The 14,517-nt window shown below is 44.7% G+C and overlaps 1 protein-coding gene across 1 annotated transcript in view; it reads right to left on the bottom strand.

The window, feature by feature from the left end:
* Window positions 1-12,774, bottom strand: part of LSM11 (LSM11, U7 small nuclear RNA associated) — a 13,821-nt gene extending 1,047 nt beyond the window's left edge. The window contains exons 1-4 of the mRNA XM_032125002.1: window positions 12,354-12,774; window positions 8,233-8,372; window positions 7,402-7,485; window positions 1-5,910 (exon numbers count right to left, since the gene is read on the bottom strand). The exon at window positions 1-5,910 is cut by the window's left edge and continues 1,047 nt beyond it. Coding sequence (XP_031980893.1) covers window positions 5,524-5,910; window positions 7,402-7,485; window positions 8,233-8,372; window positions 12,354-12,768 — 1,026 coding nt within the window. The 5' untranslated portion in view covers window positions 12,769-12,774 and the 3' untranslated portion in view covers window positions 1-5,523. The remainder of the gene's footprint in view (window positions 5,911-7,401; window positions 7,486-8,232; window positions 8,373-12,353) is intronic.
* Between the last annotated feature and the right edge of the window lie 1,743 nt (window positions 12,775-14,517).

Genomic DNA, 14,517 nt, shown 5'->3' on the forward strand with positions numbered 1-14,517 from the left:
ACAAAGCTAGAAGCTAGTAAGATAGTTACCCTGAAATATCAGAAGGCGTTTTCCTTCCCTGACAGGCCTTCACTTCCACCAGCTAAGAGCAAGAGCACTTAACAGTGACATCTAAAAGGACTTGTAAACATCATGAGGCAAAGCATCTCTGCTATTTCCCCAGTAAAGTAGTCCTTTCTCCTGCACCCCCAGGAAGCCAACAAGGAAAACCAAGCCTCCATCCCGGCCTCAAAATGGCAAATTTGCTTAGTTCCTTCTTCCACTGGCTTTCCTCTGCAAAATGTTAGAGGCGGACTCAAATCTGTCAGTCATTATGGGTGGAGCCTGGCAGAGATTCCAGGGCCAGTTCAGGTGCTGTGAAAGGCTCGAAGCGTAAGGGAGGCTGCACTCAAGGGCTGGGTCTGCATCCTCCCCTTCATCTACAGAGCTCAACTGCCCAGTGCTGGCTGGATTGTGCCCAAGGACACAGCTTAGAAAGCCCCTTCCCATGTCAAGGAGTTATCACCACCTGCATAATTCCTCTCCCCTCCTTTTTTGCCATATCCCATTTAACCCTAGTCTCTGCCAGTGTGAAGCCATTCCCCCTTGTCCTGTCACTCCAGGCCCTTGTAAATAGTCTCTATCTGTCTTTCTTGTAATCTCCCTTTTACTTGGTACTCGGAGGCTGCAACTGGGTCACCCCAAAGCTTCTCTTCTCCAGGCTGAACAATCCCAACTCTCTCAGCCTTTCCAGATTTGCAATACTTTAATTACTATCAGAATTTCACAAATTCTATAAAAACTTACTTTTCCAATACTATTTCTAGTCAGCAGCAGCCTTTCCTAATGTTCTAACAGACTGTCTCAGGATTCCTAGGAGTACAAACTTGAAACTTTTTAAGCCAAGAAGCGAAAGCATGAACTGAAGTCGTTCTGGGCTGCAGATGCTGCAGACCTTAGCATTTATATTTTACACTCAGCAGTGCAGGCAGGAGAGAAAACATCCTCATATTAATTGGCAGTATTTGCAGTTACGCTCTGAGGCAGACACTGGCATGTACCTGAGCAGCTTCTCAGGCAAGAGCTGGCCTGGCTGAGGGAATCACTGCATCTCCTCTGAAAAGGTGCAGGACTCTGCCTTCCAATTTTATCCAGTGGCAGAGCTTGCAGTGTTGAGTTGGTGGTTATAACTCTGATCTGTTTAATCAAAGACAGGAAGTTTACCTGGAGATAAACATCTTCATGAACTCAGTGTTTTCAGTCCGCTGTCCCTGCTCCATTCTCCTTCAAGATTCTGGATGAAATCATTTCCACCTGTCTCATTTAGGTCAGTGCCAGTAAGAAACAGGGTGAGTGTGGGCAGCATGTTGGACAGAATGTCAAGTTCAATAAGAATTAGACATCTTTTTTTCTCTGCCTCTTTTTATCCTGCACACTCTTCACCCAGCGATTCACAGGTGCAAGTGGGTGACTGCAACAGCAAACTAGGAAAACCTAGTACTTTGTGAAGGAAAATAAATAAAAAAAATATCTTTTAAGTTTCAAAAAATCGGTTTACTCCAAAAAGTAATATTATCAAAGATAAATAATTCTTCCGACCAAATAATTCCAAAAATCAAAGAGAATGGTATGAAAATCCCGAATAGCCAAAGGCTCTCTGGACTCAAAACTGGGCAGGGTAACATGCCTTATGGAAGGGTAAAACCCAGTGGGCAGTCAGGCTTGTTCCTGCTGTGACACTGCCCTGCGGAGGGAATGCTGCAAAGGAAACAATGAATCCAAACACTGAAGGATAAGAAGCAGATGGAAGACAGCACTCAATGATTAATTCAGTAATCACCTGGGGGAGGACATGCTAAGTACCTCACTCTAGGTCAGAAAAAAACCTTCCAGGCAATTAATAAGCTGGACAAGTCAGTTGAGAGAAGGAACTAAACCCCCATTTTTTTACAAGCTCCTTTTTTTCCCTTTGGCCTTACCTTTTCTACTACCACAGCCTAAGAAATGTTTGATAAAAATGAAGCGCATGTGTAAAAACATTTCCTAAGACCTAATCCCAGAAATTAGAAACTATTTTAAAACTTTCTCAAATTATCCCAATGCTTCTTCGAAGTTATTGCAGAAAACTGCTCCCTGTAGTAACTGGGTACCTCACCCCAAACACACTTTAAGAACCACTGCTGAGCATCAGGCTGAGCAAAGTCCTAGAAATACAGGACAGGTGGCAACCCGTGGATCCTTTCCAGGGACTTCTTCATATCTGCCCAAAGCTTTTCCACTCTCACCTTGCTCTCTGTTTCTTACTTTTCATTGATTTGCACAAAGACTTTGGTGTGTCTGTGCTCACAGCATCACTGCAGCAAGAGAGGAAGGCCTGGGAGCAAAAAAATTTTTGAACAAAAATTTTATCTTGAGTTTGGAAAACAATAGAAAGAAACAACCAGAAACAATTTTTAAAAAACCAAACAAACCAAAGCTCATTTGTTTCCAAAGGTTGTTTTCTTTTTCTTTTTTTTTTTAAACAGATTTAGGAGAGTATTTCAGTGAGGTAGAAGAATTCCTTTCAGAACATGACATTCAATTTTATTTAAAGAGAAACATTATCTGAAGTATTGAACATGCAAGTGAAACCACACCTACAGGATCACTTGCTTCATCACAATCATGATGCTTGAAATAGACAAAATACATAAGATAGCATTTTAATAATGCATTTTTAAAAGATACAGTGCCAGAAAAGGTGGGAAAAGGAAGACATTTGGCAGATCTGAAGTTGTAGAAGAGGAAGCAGCAGTATTTAAGAAGCAGCTTGGAAATAATGAGAAAGGCGGACAGGAAAGTAGGAAACAAATGAAGAACCAACAAATAATTCCTTAAATCTAAACTGGAAGAGAGAAGTTTAACCAACTTCACAGATGAGAGGAGGAACATTTTAATAATGAGGTAGTGCAAAAAAAGTAGATAAACTATAATCCTTAACCAGGTTTGCTCACCAAGGTGATGATTCTGGAAGAACAGGTCAGGGATGATATAAAAATCAAGGCACCAACTCAAGTCTAAGCACCAGCCTTTTTTGCAAAATGTTAACAAAGAAACTCCTAGATGTAAAGCAACAAACATCTGTAAGGTTTCAGGGAAAAATCTCTTATGAAAGGAAACACTGAGACTTCCAGCAGCAACTGAGAACTTGAGGAAGTGTCAGTCAACAAGGAAAGGCAGCACTACCACAAAAATATTCACAGTAGTTGTATCTTAGTTAATGCACAAGGCAACATAAACTAGGCAGACAAACAGAATTAAGAATATGAGGTGAAGAAAAGCAAGAATTCAATGAGATGTCATTGTGTGTCAGCCTTTGGTCAAATATGAAGGAAAGAGGAGAGCTCAAAACCAGTGGCCTTTGGTACTAGTGGAAAAGGCAGAGAGGAGTGATGCCAAGCAGCTGAAATGAAAACAAAGCTGCGAGAACACAGAGGGGAAAATCCTCACAAACAAAACATAAGGAAGAAAATATTCACTTGCAATAAAAGCTGCTGGGAAGTCAGGACCAAAGATAAACAGCTTGTTTCTAGCTTCACATATTTCTAGTAATTTGTGAGGGTTCTGGTTAGTACACAGAAAGCCAACCAGGAGAGGGTGCAGAAAGCCAGGGCAACAAGAACAGTCTTTTTAAACCAGAGTTTAGAATGTCCTGAGGAGACAAAGTACTGACAGGAGAAAGGGAAAAAAAAGAAAAAAAAGGGAGAAACTGCAGAGCCCATGAACACAAACAGTCAAGAAGGGAGGGGAAACAAGAATCTCCATGAGAAGAGTCTTTTCAGTGCCTAGTCTCAGTTCACAGAGGGATGGGATTACAGCAGTAAAGCAGTATTTCATAAGAAGCTGTAGAGAGTATTTATTTTTTTTCTTTTCTTTTTTACCCTTGATGAAACTATTTTGCCTCAACAGTACTTTTTATTCTGTCCCAGGCTGAACTTGGCTTTGAGCTCAGCAGCTGAGCTCATCAAGCCCCATGTCATGTGAAATGTTGACATAAGTTTCAGGCTCCCCCAGAGGCAAACAGCTGCTTTGTGTGTCCAGAATGCCTGCTAAATGATTTCTGTGATTTGCTCAAACACCACACATACCCCTAACGACCAAGCAAGCAGAATGCTGCATCTGCAGCAACAGAAATCCATGTCACCCACAGTACAGCCACTCAGTTTGAGAATTCAGGACGTCTATATGCAATATAAGTCCTGCTATGAAGCAATTTCCCAACTTCAGCTTAAACACACAGAGCTGCTGCAAAGCACAAGGCAGTTGAGATGAATACAGAATAGCAGCATGAGATCTCCTTTGACAACAAAGGGAAGAGACTACATAATGGAACAGTTACATTTACCCTCAAACTTCTGCACGTGGATTTTTTGGAAAGCAGTTTATACCTACAGAACCCTGGCCTGATCTGCAATAATTTAACAGCCTTGCTAAAATGAAACACTGATGAGTTGAGTCTGACTTCTATACTTCAAAACCTTTTCAGGCACTCTTCAAAGCTCAACTGGAGTTAGATGATGCATCCCTCACATGGACAGGAAAGACCCATGAAGATTCCTGCTCCATAAGAACGGCTGGAGACACAGCAGCTCTGGTTTCAACAGAGGGAGCCAGAAGGGCGTTTAAGTACAGGACGGGTGTGCTCAGCACAAACACACCTGAGAACAAACCAATCTTTGCCAGCTTCATTGTTACAATAAGTAGCAAATGGGTGAAATACAAAAGGATAGGTTTCCATCTGCATCCACAGCATTCACAGGTAAACTCCAAATAGGGAGGTCTCTGGATCAGCTACATCATCTGCTTGCTGGTGACGCAGGACCAAAGTACAGCATTACAAAGAGAGCCTAAGCTTTGATGCTGGAAACAAGTTACAGTCCTGCCATCACTCACATTAAAAGAGCAGTTTACAATTAAGAGGTTTCCTATCACACAGAGCATTACAGAGCTAACTATAGCAGAGGCCTGTAGCCAACAGCAGGATGTGACTCCTGTTTTATAAACTATTTCAAAATGACTGTCAGAATTATGTCTGGAAGATAGGACATCCATGTAACAGCAGCAGATAAAGTTGATTTCCTTAGCAATTTCCTCTTGATATTACTCAGAATGTGCAAAAGAGCATTTCTGATTTATTGCAGGTGCAGATCCTGTCCTCAAATGTGTGCCTCAAGTAGCTCCTGTAACAGAGTACACCGAAATTCTCTTCCAACCCTCTCTATTTAGCTTCTTTTTAAGAAACAGTGGGATCTGTTTCTTAACTCCCTCATACCACAGAAACAACTGCATTGCTGACCTTCGCCTGAGACCCCCAACTGGGATCTAAGGAGGCTGCTTTGGCATCAAGCCCAGGATGCTCAAGTTACAATTCTTTCCCCTGCCTTGTTGTGGCAATGGGAAACCAGCCATGGTACCATCCTACTCAATGACAACTCTAAATAACAATGGGAGCTGCAGCAGCAAGTCATGCTATCAAATAAATATGCTGACAAAGGCTCAGCCAAGTCAATGTGCTAAATGGACAAGCAAGACATTCTCTCCTCGAATAAAGATCTGGTTTATGTGGCGTGTGAACACCTGCTGATAATCCACCTTGGGCCGCCTTCTCCTCTGGGACTGGCTCCTTGCTCGGGCCCCACCAGCACTGGCCCCCTCTGTGTGGGCAGTCCTGCTGCCCACATCAGCTTCACTTCTGTCACCTGAGGTCTTCTTTTCTCCAGCTCTGACCGAGTGTTTCTGCCTCTCACGCTCCTCTTCTGCTCTCCCTCGTCCTGATCCAGCTTTCGAACTCAGCGTCTGAGAGTCATTTGTCAGGGCCAGCTCCTCTGAGACAGTCTTTGAGTCAGCTCCCTTTTTCCCCGAGGATTCCTGCAGCTTGAGTCTGTCAAACAGCTGTAAAAGGACATTTGTATCTATGACCACACTTGTAAAACAAGAGAGGCCACTTGTTCCACCCTTCTACATTGCATTTTCATCTACAATCCCAAATCAGAGCTCCCAAGACACAGTGACAGATCTCCACCAGCAATAAAGACCATGCTTTCTTACCAAACAGTGACAGAAGGTGAATGGGTCTCTTGCATGGTTGCGATTGTCTTAATGCGAGCACCAAGGAATTTAATTTGGGGAGCAAGAGTGTTACGTGGTAGCCTTTAACTTTGGTCAGGAGCAACAGATACACCAAGTTGCTCCTACAGCTCACTTTTTCCCATGCTCTTTTAATGTTGTCAGACAGTTTTAGAGAGATTTCTATCCTTGTGTCACGAATCCCTAAGATAAGGGGCCTCCAAAGGGTGCATACTGAAAAACTGAGGGATCTTTTGTGTTCCCTAAAACAAATTAAAAGATGACATGTGCGTATTCTGGGAGGTGAGCAGACCACAAACAACAGAAAAATAATAAAAGCTACAGCAGCAGACCCAAAGTACTGTATGAACTCATTAATCTAAGAATACATGGTGGTGAAACTGGAAAAGAAATTGCTTTTACTCTGGCAGCAGACAAGCTTATACAAAATAATGACAAATGAGATTTTTGGTTAGCCTCTCTCTTCCCACCAACAGGATGGAAAGCCAACCCCTGTGAGAGTGAGCTAAAGGAACAAAGACAACTTGATTATTTTTAACTAATCTTTAAAAAAATGAAGGGTGGGATCTATCAGAAAACAGATTTAAATGGCAGGAATTTGAAAGCAAACTCCTGACAATGGAACAGTTTAAATGTTTTTGTGATGCTTCTCTGATGTTCAAAAGGCCCAGAGCTGTTGCCATTCAATGGGCACATCCCTGTCACATTTTTTTTCCCTTCATTGTCCATAAGTTCATCTATCATCTCTTCAGTTGTCAGCGTGGTAAACAACTCTATTTGCAGCTGGATCCTAGAGAGTGGAGAGCTTTGGAGATCTTGGGCTTCACAGTACCCAGAATGGAAGCTCAAGTGGCCAAAGAGCTGTGTTGTTTCTCTGGCTGCAGACACAGGCTTGTGTCATTAGGAACATCAGTACCAGCGGGATGCTCTGCCATATCCCCTGGCAGGACAAATGTGGACCTGATCAGTCACAGGTGCAAAAAACACACAGAACAAATACATCAAAACCCACAGAGTGAGCTTCTAGAAGCTCAGCACGTTACATTAAGCAGTGGCAGCAACTCTGATCTGATTCTAAAGTGGAGCTTTAGTAACACTGAACTACTAAAATACTTTCAGAAAGGTCGGAAAACGTTTTGGGTATTTTTTTTCTCAGTTCAAGTTATTTTAGAGTCTTCTGTAATAAAAGGAGGTAAAATATTTCAGATGCAAACATGGCTTCCCAATCAATGCTCCCCTTTCACTACTTTGAAAAAGGAGATCCTAGTAAGAAAGAAAACAGGAGATGTCACCTACTCGGGTCAGTGAGAGCTGAGGCTCTGCATAGAAGGCTTTGCCCATTACTGGTTTCCTGTAAGTCTCATCCACATCTGTCAGGGCCTAGAAAAAGATTAAAGAAACAGAAAGATCAAACTTAAAATAAAACATGAAGCAGCTTTGGACCAGCTTTGTGTCAAAGCATTATGAAATTATATTCTGAGAGAAAATCCATCCCAGGAACAGGCTGTGCTTTGGAGCTGGTTTGTTAATCATCTAAATTGTACTGGGGTATAAAAGCAGCAGAAAAGTTCATTCTGCGTTACTTGCAAAATCTCTCTGATCCTTGTCTGCAAAATCCTTCCTCCCTCCCCATTTCCAAACTTTTCACACCTCCAGGCTCACAAATATTTAATAGCTGCTCTTCCATCTACTGTCTTTAAGATCTTCACAAGGTAGAACAGGGAAAAGCTTTTGTAACTGACAGCTCAGTGATGTTAGTGAAAGAAAACAGAAAAGCACCTACCACTACAGAAAGACTGGGTTTTGCAGAGAAAGCTTTGGAAGCTTCTGATATTCCTCATATTCCACCTTCCTGTGTTCTTATGCAAAACCTCTGAAGATGCTGCAAACTGTTCAAAGCTCCTCTCTCACCTAAAACCTCTCTAAGATGGTTTGGCACCTCCCAGATGTACCAGTCCAACACCAAGCACCACTTACATCTCAAACCCAGCACACAGTGCCAGAGCAAATAAGTTTGTGAACCACAAAAGCACATTAACCTTCTCCGTGTGTTATTTGCTTAAACCTGTTGCAAATTTCAAGTTTTCAATATAACAGTTACAAATCAAGGGCTGGAATAATAATTACCATATTCCAAAATTTGTCAAATGCAACCAAAAACCCTGTGCAGACTCCACGAAGCCCTTTGAAAGTGCGGATGTGAACATTGATTCTGACACCATCTCGGACACAGCGATGAAGTTCCCCCAGTGGGCTGCCTTCATGGACTAGAACAGAAAGAGAACATCATCAGTCTTCAACCAAACATACAGAATCATAGAACAGAATCATAGAATGACTTGGGTTAGAAAGGATCTTGAAGATCATCTTGTTACAATCCCCTGCCATGGGTAGGGACACCTTCCACTATCCCAGGTTGCTCAAAGCCCTTTCTGACCTGACCCTGGACACTTCCAGGGATGGGGCAGCCACAGCTTCCCTGGGCACCCTGTGCCAGGGCCTCACCACCCTCACAGCCAAGAATTTCTCTCTAATATCTACCTAAACCTCCTCTTTTTCAGTCTGAAGCTATTCCCGCTTTTCCTGTCACTACATACTCTAGTAAGAACTCTCTCCTCAGTATCTATCTATCTAAAAGACATGTAGAAATCCACTCCATGTACAAGTATTGGCAGACCTTGGCACAACACTTGTGTTCATAACAATAGCAATGAGAAGCCCCAAGCACTGTAACACACTGTGGTTGCCATTACCAGACCACCAAAACTCTTCTTACAGTGGGGACAGCCAAGACTTCAAAAATATGAAGGTTTTGCTTTACATAGCCCACAGCCAAATCAGCCTTAGCTGAAAATCTTTTTGCTACATTTCAAAAACATGCCAAGTAATCCTAACTGTAAATAAAAGTGGTTGAGAGAGAACAGAAAGCTCATGGGGGCAGAGTTAGCTCCACAGAAACGACAAATGCCTGGTTAAGGCCACCTCAGATTAGTTACGAGCTGTGAACAAAGAATCATAGCAGATGTGTTCCTTTTCTTTACAAGGGGATTTCTGAAACAATGAATGATTCAAAATCCTTCAATTTACTAAACTGGACCAGTTTAAACTGATGAAAATGTATTGTTTCAGCTAAGATTTCAGCAGCCAGCTGAACATCCTTCAAAGTCATACAAGTCTTTGGCAAAGAAATAAAATGATTCTAAGGAGCAGCCAGCAATTAAACCATGCTAAACCCCAGGACAATAATGCTTTTAACCAGGGCAAAAAGAGTTCAATAAAACATACAGCTTGCCTGGCTCACACAAGCCTTGTCTGCACACTAGAGATCACTGCAAGTGTAATTCATCTAGAGGGGTAGATATTATTTACAACTTCCACCCATGCCTTGGTACCCGTTTGCTTGTGCAAACACAGCCCCAGGACTGCTGTACAATTCCTACTAAGAGTCAGGGAAAAGACTTGGTCTAAAATCTCACACATTTCTTCATATTAATAAAATATGTGAGACAGAGATGATCTCTCACCTTGTGCCTTAGGGACTATGGATTCAAGGTTTGATTTGCACACCAGAAAATGCTCCCTGTGAGTGTAAAGTGACTGTGTAAAACAGCTGATCTGCAGGACTCGGCTGCAGGGTAATTCATGGCCACAGCAGGGAAATCTAAATCAGTTTCCTCTGAATTAACCTAATCATATTTATTTTTTGAGATCCATTGTCTTCCTGCCAGCCCTCTCCAGCTGAATAACTGGAGGAAATTGGTTTCACACAGAGCAGAAGCTGTCTCAGCACCTCCCAGCCTTGCTTAGGGGGCCTTTCCATGAGTCTCTGTGTCTCCTTCAGCTGAACTGATAACAAACTTATGTTCGGGATTGACAGATCCATCACAGGAACTACAGATGACACCATCACAATATCAAATGGATGTCTTCAATCAGAAAACTGTATTTTTTCTAACCAACCCTGAGAATTTACATAATAATATAAAATCGAGGGTTTATTTTTTTACATTTCGAATTCTAATATTCCTTTTAAGTAGGGACATTATCTGCAACTTCTTACAAAATTCCACATACAACCCCTCTTTCCCACTACACCTCTGCCTCTCAGCACCCAGGAAAACACTACACAGCTCTACCAAATCCACACTCTGCCCACTTTTCCTTGCATGTGCTCCTCCATGGCAAACCTCCAGCTTCACCTGAGCAAAAGGGCAGAATGCATCATCCAAAAACCCTTCAACAACCTGACATTCTCGCAAAAAACAAAACCAGCAACGCAAGGCATTTATTTTTGGAACACACCTCCTCCGCAAGCACCAAGGGCTGTAATGAGCAGGCTCTGCACACAGCTAAATCTGCCTGTGCCTTCTGTGTTGTTAAGTACCAGCATTAACAATTTTTCAATAGACAGGGAAAAAAGTTACCTAGTTGGTACTCAAAATGCAACCCCTATTTGTATAAAATTAGCACATGCTTAATACCAAAACTCTGAAAAATGACCCAAAAACTACCGTAAGCAGAGGGCAAGTACCCCAAAAGGGTGAAAATAAAGATCCAAACTCTAGTTAAGTTCTTGTCCTCAGGGCAGACTCTATTAAGAGGCAAGATTAGAAAAACCACAAGAGAAAAGTCAGAACAGTTGAAATAACCTAGAACACTGTCAAACACCTTCCCACCTGCCCTGCACATGAGTTCCCTGCCCCTTGGTAAACCCAAAGAAATGATAAATCGCTCCTCCTGAACAGATCCAACACAGTCCAAGCTCCAAACACAGACCCACCTGTGCTGCAGACACCCCCCATTTACAGGGAAAGCACACAATTTTGGCTATAAATCACTCTTGAAACACCCCAGGCTGCTGAATAGCACTTTCTGTATCAGTTGTGCAAGTCTTCTTTGAAGTCCATATATGGATGTGTGGATATTAAGTATGTGTTCTTAATGGTTCTTAATTTTTACAGGGTTGGGTTTTTTTAAATTTTCATCACAACCGCAAGCTGAAATGGTTTATATTAAAATCTGAAATCAGTATTTAAGATTAATCAGAATTTAAGTTTTCTGGAAATCCTGTGCAAACAGAACCTCTGCATTTGTGCAGAGCCCTAAGTGTGACACTTAAGATCACGCAGTATCTATAGCAATGAACACATTGTGTTTTAGTGCCTAAGCAAGAAAAAGGTTTTGCCTTGGGCATTCAGAATTGGACATTTTGGGCCTTGCCTTTTTAGAAACAAAAAATTAAGGCGATGGTGAAAAGATAGTTGGATTCCAAAAAGAACCCCAGTATTTTTAATTAAGTACACTAAAGTTACATCTCACCTAACAGCAATGCCATTTGATTCTTGGTGTGGGGGCACAAGTAGCACCTCTTCATGTTTAGGAGATATTTACCTTGACTGCACGAATTGATTTTTACAAGAAATTTGTATCATCATCACAACTGATGAATTTAGCTATATCACAGCTATCTCACACCTCAACCCACTGTTCTGCCATCATGTTATCAGAAATGTCAGTATTTCTGCCTGCAGGATGTTTGGTTAGCAACAAGTAACAGCAGTGTGTTACAGACTCACCCGTGGTTATGATTTAACTACACCCTGGGCTGACTCAAATACCAGTCTTGGTTTAAAATAGTACTTTTGAGAACACAGCAGTGTCTCATCCCTTTTCTCCTTAAAACCAAGAGAATGTATGTAATTAACCAATTAACAGAGCAGGACATCACCACAACAAAGTCAGTGTCATCTCTGTGTGAGCAGCTCTGTGAAATGCTGTTCCTCATTCCTGCACACCATTTCAGAGAATCACGGAATGGTGTGGGTCGGGAGAAACCTTAAAGCCCATCTCGTTCTCATCACCCTGCCATGTGCAGGGACACCTTCCACTAAACCAGGCTGCTCCAAGCCCCGTCCAACCTGGCCTTGGACACTCCAGGGATGGGGCAGCCACAGCTGCTCTGGGCAACCTGTGCCAGTGCCTCTGCATCCAAGTGTCAAACCCCATCAAACCAAATCATTCCCCTCACACCACCCACCGCACCCCACTGTCACCTAATCCCTTCCGCCAGCCATCGCTCTCTTCTCACCCACAAACTCCATCCCCACACTACGCCGGGCCCAGCCGCAACCCTCGACTCACCTCAGCATGACCCCGGTCCCGGCCCGGCCCTCACACCCTCCGCCTCCCCCTCAGCCCTGGCTCCCCGCGCCCGCCCAGCCCCGGGGCCGCGCTGCCCGCGCCCTTACGGGGCATCCTGGTGAGGACATTGCGCGGTGCCCGTCGCCGCCGCCGCGTCGCCGTTCCGCCTTCAGCCGCCTCCTGCTCGGGGCCCGCGTTGACCATGAGGCTGCGGAGGCGCTGGATGCGCTCGGGGTCGGCGGCGGGCGGGCCCCGGCGGGACGCGCGGCTGGCGGGGGCACCGCGGCAGGCGGGGGCGGCGCGGCGGCCGCGCGAGCGGCGCAGGCCGCGCTGGAAGCTCTCGTACTCGGCGAGGTTGTTGAAGCAGGGCGCGCCGGGGAAGGGCAGCGGCGTGCGCGGCGAGTAGAGCGCCAGCAGCGGGTCGAAGCGGCTGGAGCTCACGTCCAGGCGGCCGGGGCTGGGCGAGCGGCGGCGGGGGTCCCGCGGCTCCGCGCCCGCCGCGCCCGCCTCGTCTTCCTCCATGCCGGGCTGCGGGCGGCCGCACTGCGCAGTGCCGCCGCCAGGGAGCGCTGCCGCGCAACGCCGCCGGCCTGAGGGCGGAGCGGCCGCCGGCCCGGGAGCGGCCCGGGAGGGGCCCGGGAGGGGCCCGGGAGCGGCCCGGGAGGGGCCCGGGAGGGGCCCGGGAGGGGCCCGGGAGCGGCCCGGGAGCGGCCCGGGAGGGGCCCGGGAGGGGCCCGGGAGGGGCCCGGGAGCGGCCCGGGAGCGGCCCGGGAGGGGCCCGGACGCCTTTCCGCTGCGTCCGGCACCGCGGTACAAGAGACAAGGAGCTGCTGGAGAGCGTCCAGCAGAGCCCGCAGAGATGGTGAAGGGTCTGGAGCTTCTCTCTTTTATGAGACAGACTGCGGGAGCTGGGCCTGCTTAGCCTAAAGACTCAAAGGGGTGTATCAAAAGGGTGCTGCCAAACTCTTCCTGGTGACAGGACGAGGAGCAGTGCACATAAACTACAACAAAAGAAATTTCACCTCAACATGAAGAAGAACTTTACGTTGAGGGTGGCAGAGCACTGGAACAGCTGCCCAGGAAGGGCGTGGAGTCTCCTTCTCTGAAGACATCCCAAATGCACCTGAACACGTTCCTGGATGACCTGCTCCAGGTGTCCCTGCCCTGGCAGGGGAGTTGGCTGGATAATCTCCAGAAGTCCCTTCCAACCCTAACAAATCTGTGATTATCTTCAGTTACCCCCGGCTGGTGCAACCCTCCCTCTGCAGCCCACCCTGGGGATGGTCCCTGGATCAGGCACCAAACCCCCATGCCCCAGGCCATGAAATGCCACCTGGACAACAGGCGATTGCAATAAAATTTGCATTTTAATGGATAAAAAGATACACAGGGCAGAGTCATTTCACTGAGGAAACACTATTAACAATGCAGAGAGGTTCTACCATAACGATTCACCACCTCCATAAATGTTTCATAACAGGTTCCCGTACTTTTAATGCTTCTTGTTACAGCAATACATCAGCCACAGGTTGTTCCCCAGTTTTAGAGAAAACACTTCTTTCTTCACTGGGTCACAGCACAGGACTCCTGCAGCTACAGGAATGCCTGTATCGTGTGTGCCACCAACACCAGGCTGCTGTTTGAGCCTTGGGAATAGTTATTTTCCCCTACAGCTATGGAGTCATATATATGCAGACCTTATGAATGAGAATACCACATGGAGTTCTTCCTCTAGCACTTATATAATACAAATTAAAGCCCATGGTTGTATGGAGAATCCATATCTTGCTTCCAAAGTCTGCATCCATACGTGAACAGCTATGTTGACTTATTCCATATCATCGTAAGAATGAGTTAATTAGAAAACACTATGACCTAATACAGATGTGTTTTTTATATACACACACAATGTACATACATAAAGATATTGTAGAATGTATCAGGCAGTCATAATACATAAAATAAAAAACCTATATATTACTTTCCAAACATAAATCATGGCTGCCAAATTATTTTTTTAATCTTTCATCTGTTACCAGTATGAGTAAATCCAGCTGTTACCAGTTCTGGAACAGTTGCTTTGTATGCAAAGTCCAAAGTCAGGCACCAAGCAGTAACATAAAATTTCACAGTTAAGTAAATTACATTTGTGTTAGAAGACCAAAAACCAACAGATAGAAAGTTCTTAGTAACTGCTACAATGATTCACAATCACCCACATCCTGTTCCTAGGAATCATGCAGCCCATTCTACAAACTAAAAACGAAATAC

The sequence above is a fragment of the Corvus moneduloides genome, chromosome 15 (genome assembly GCF_009650955.1).
Source record: "Corvus moneduloides isolate bCorMon1 chromosome 15, bCorMon1.pri, whole genome shotgun sequence".
Classification (NCBI taxonomy): domain Eukaryota; kingdom Metazoa; phylum Chordata; class Aves; order Passeriformes; family Corvidae; genus Corvus; species Corvus moneduloides.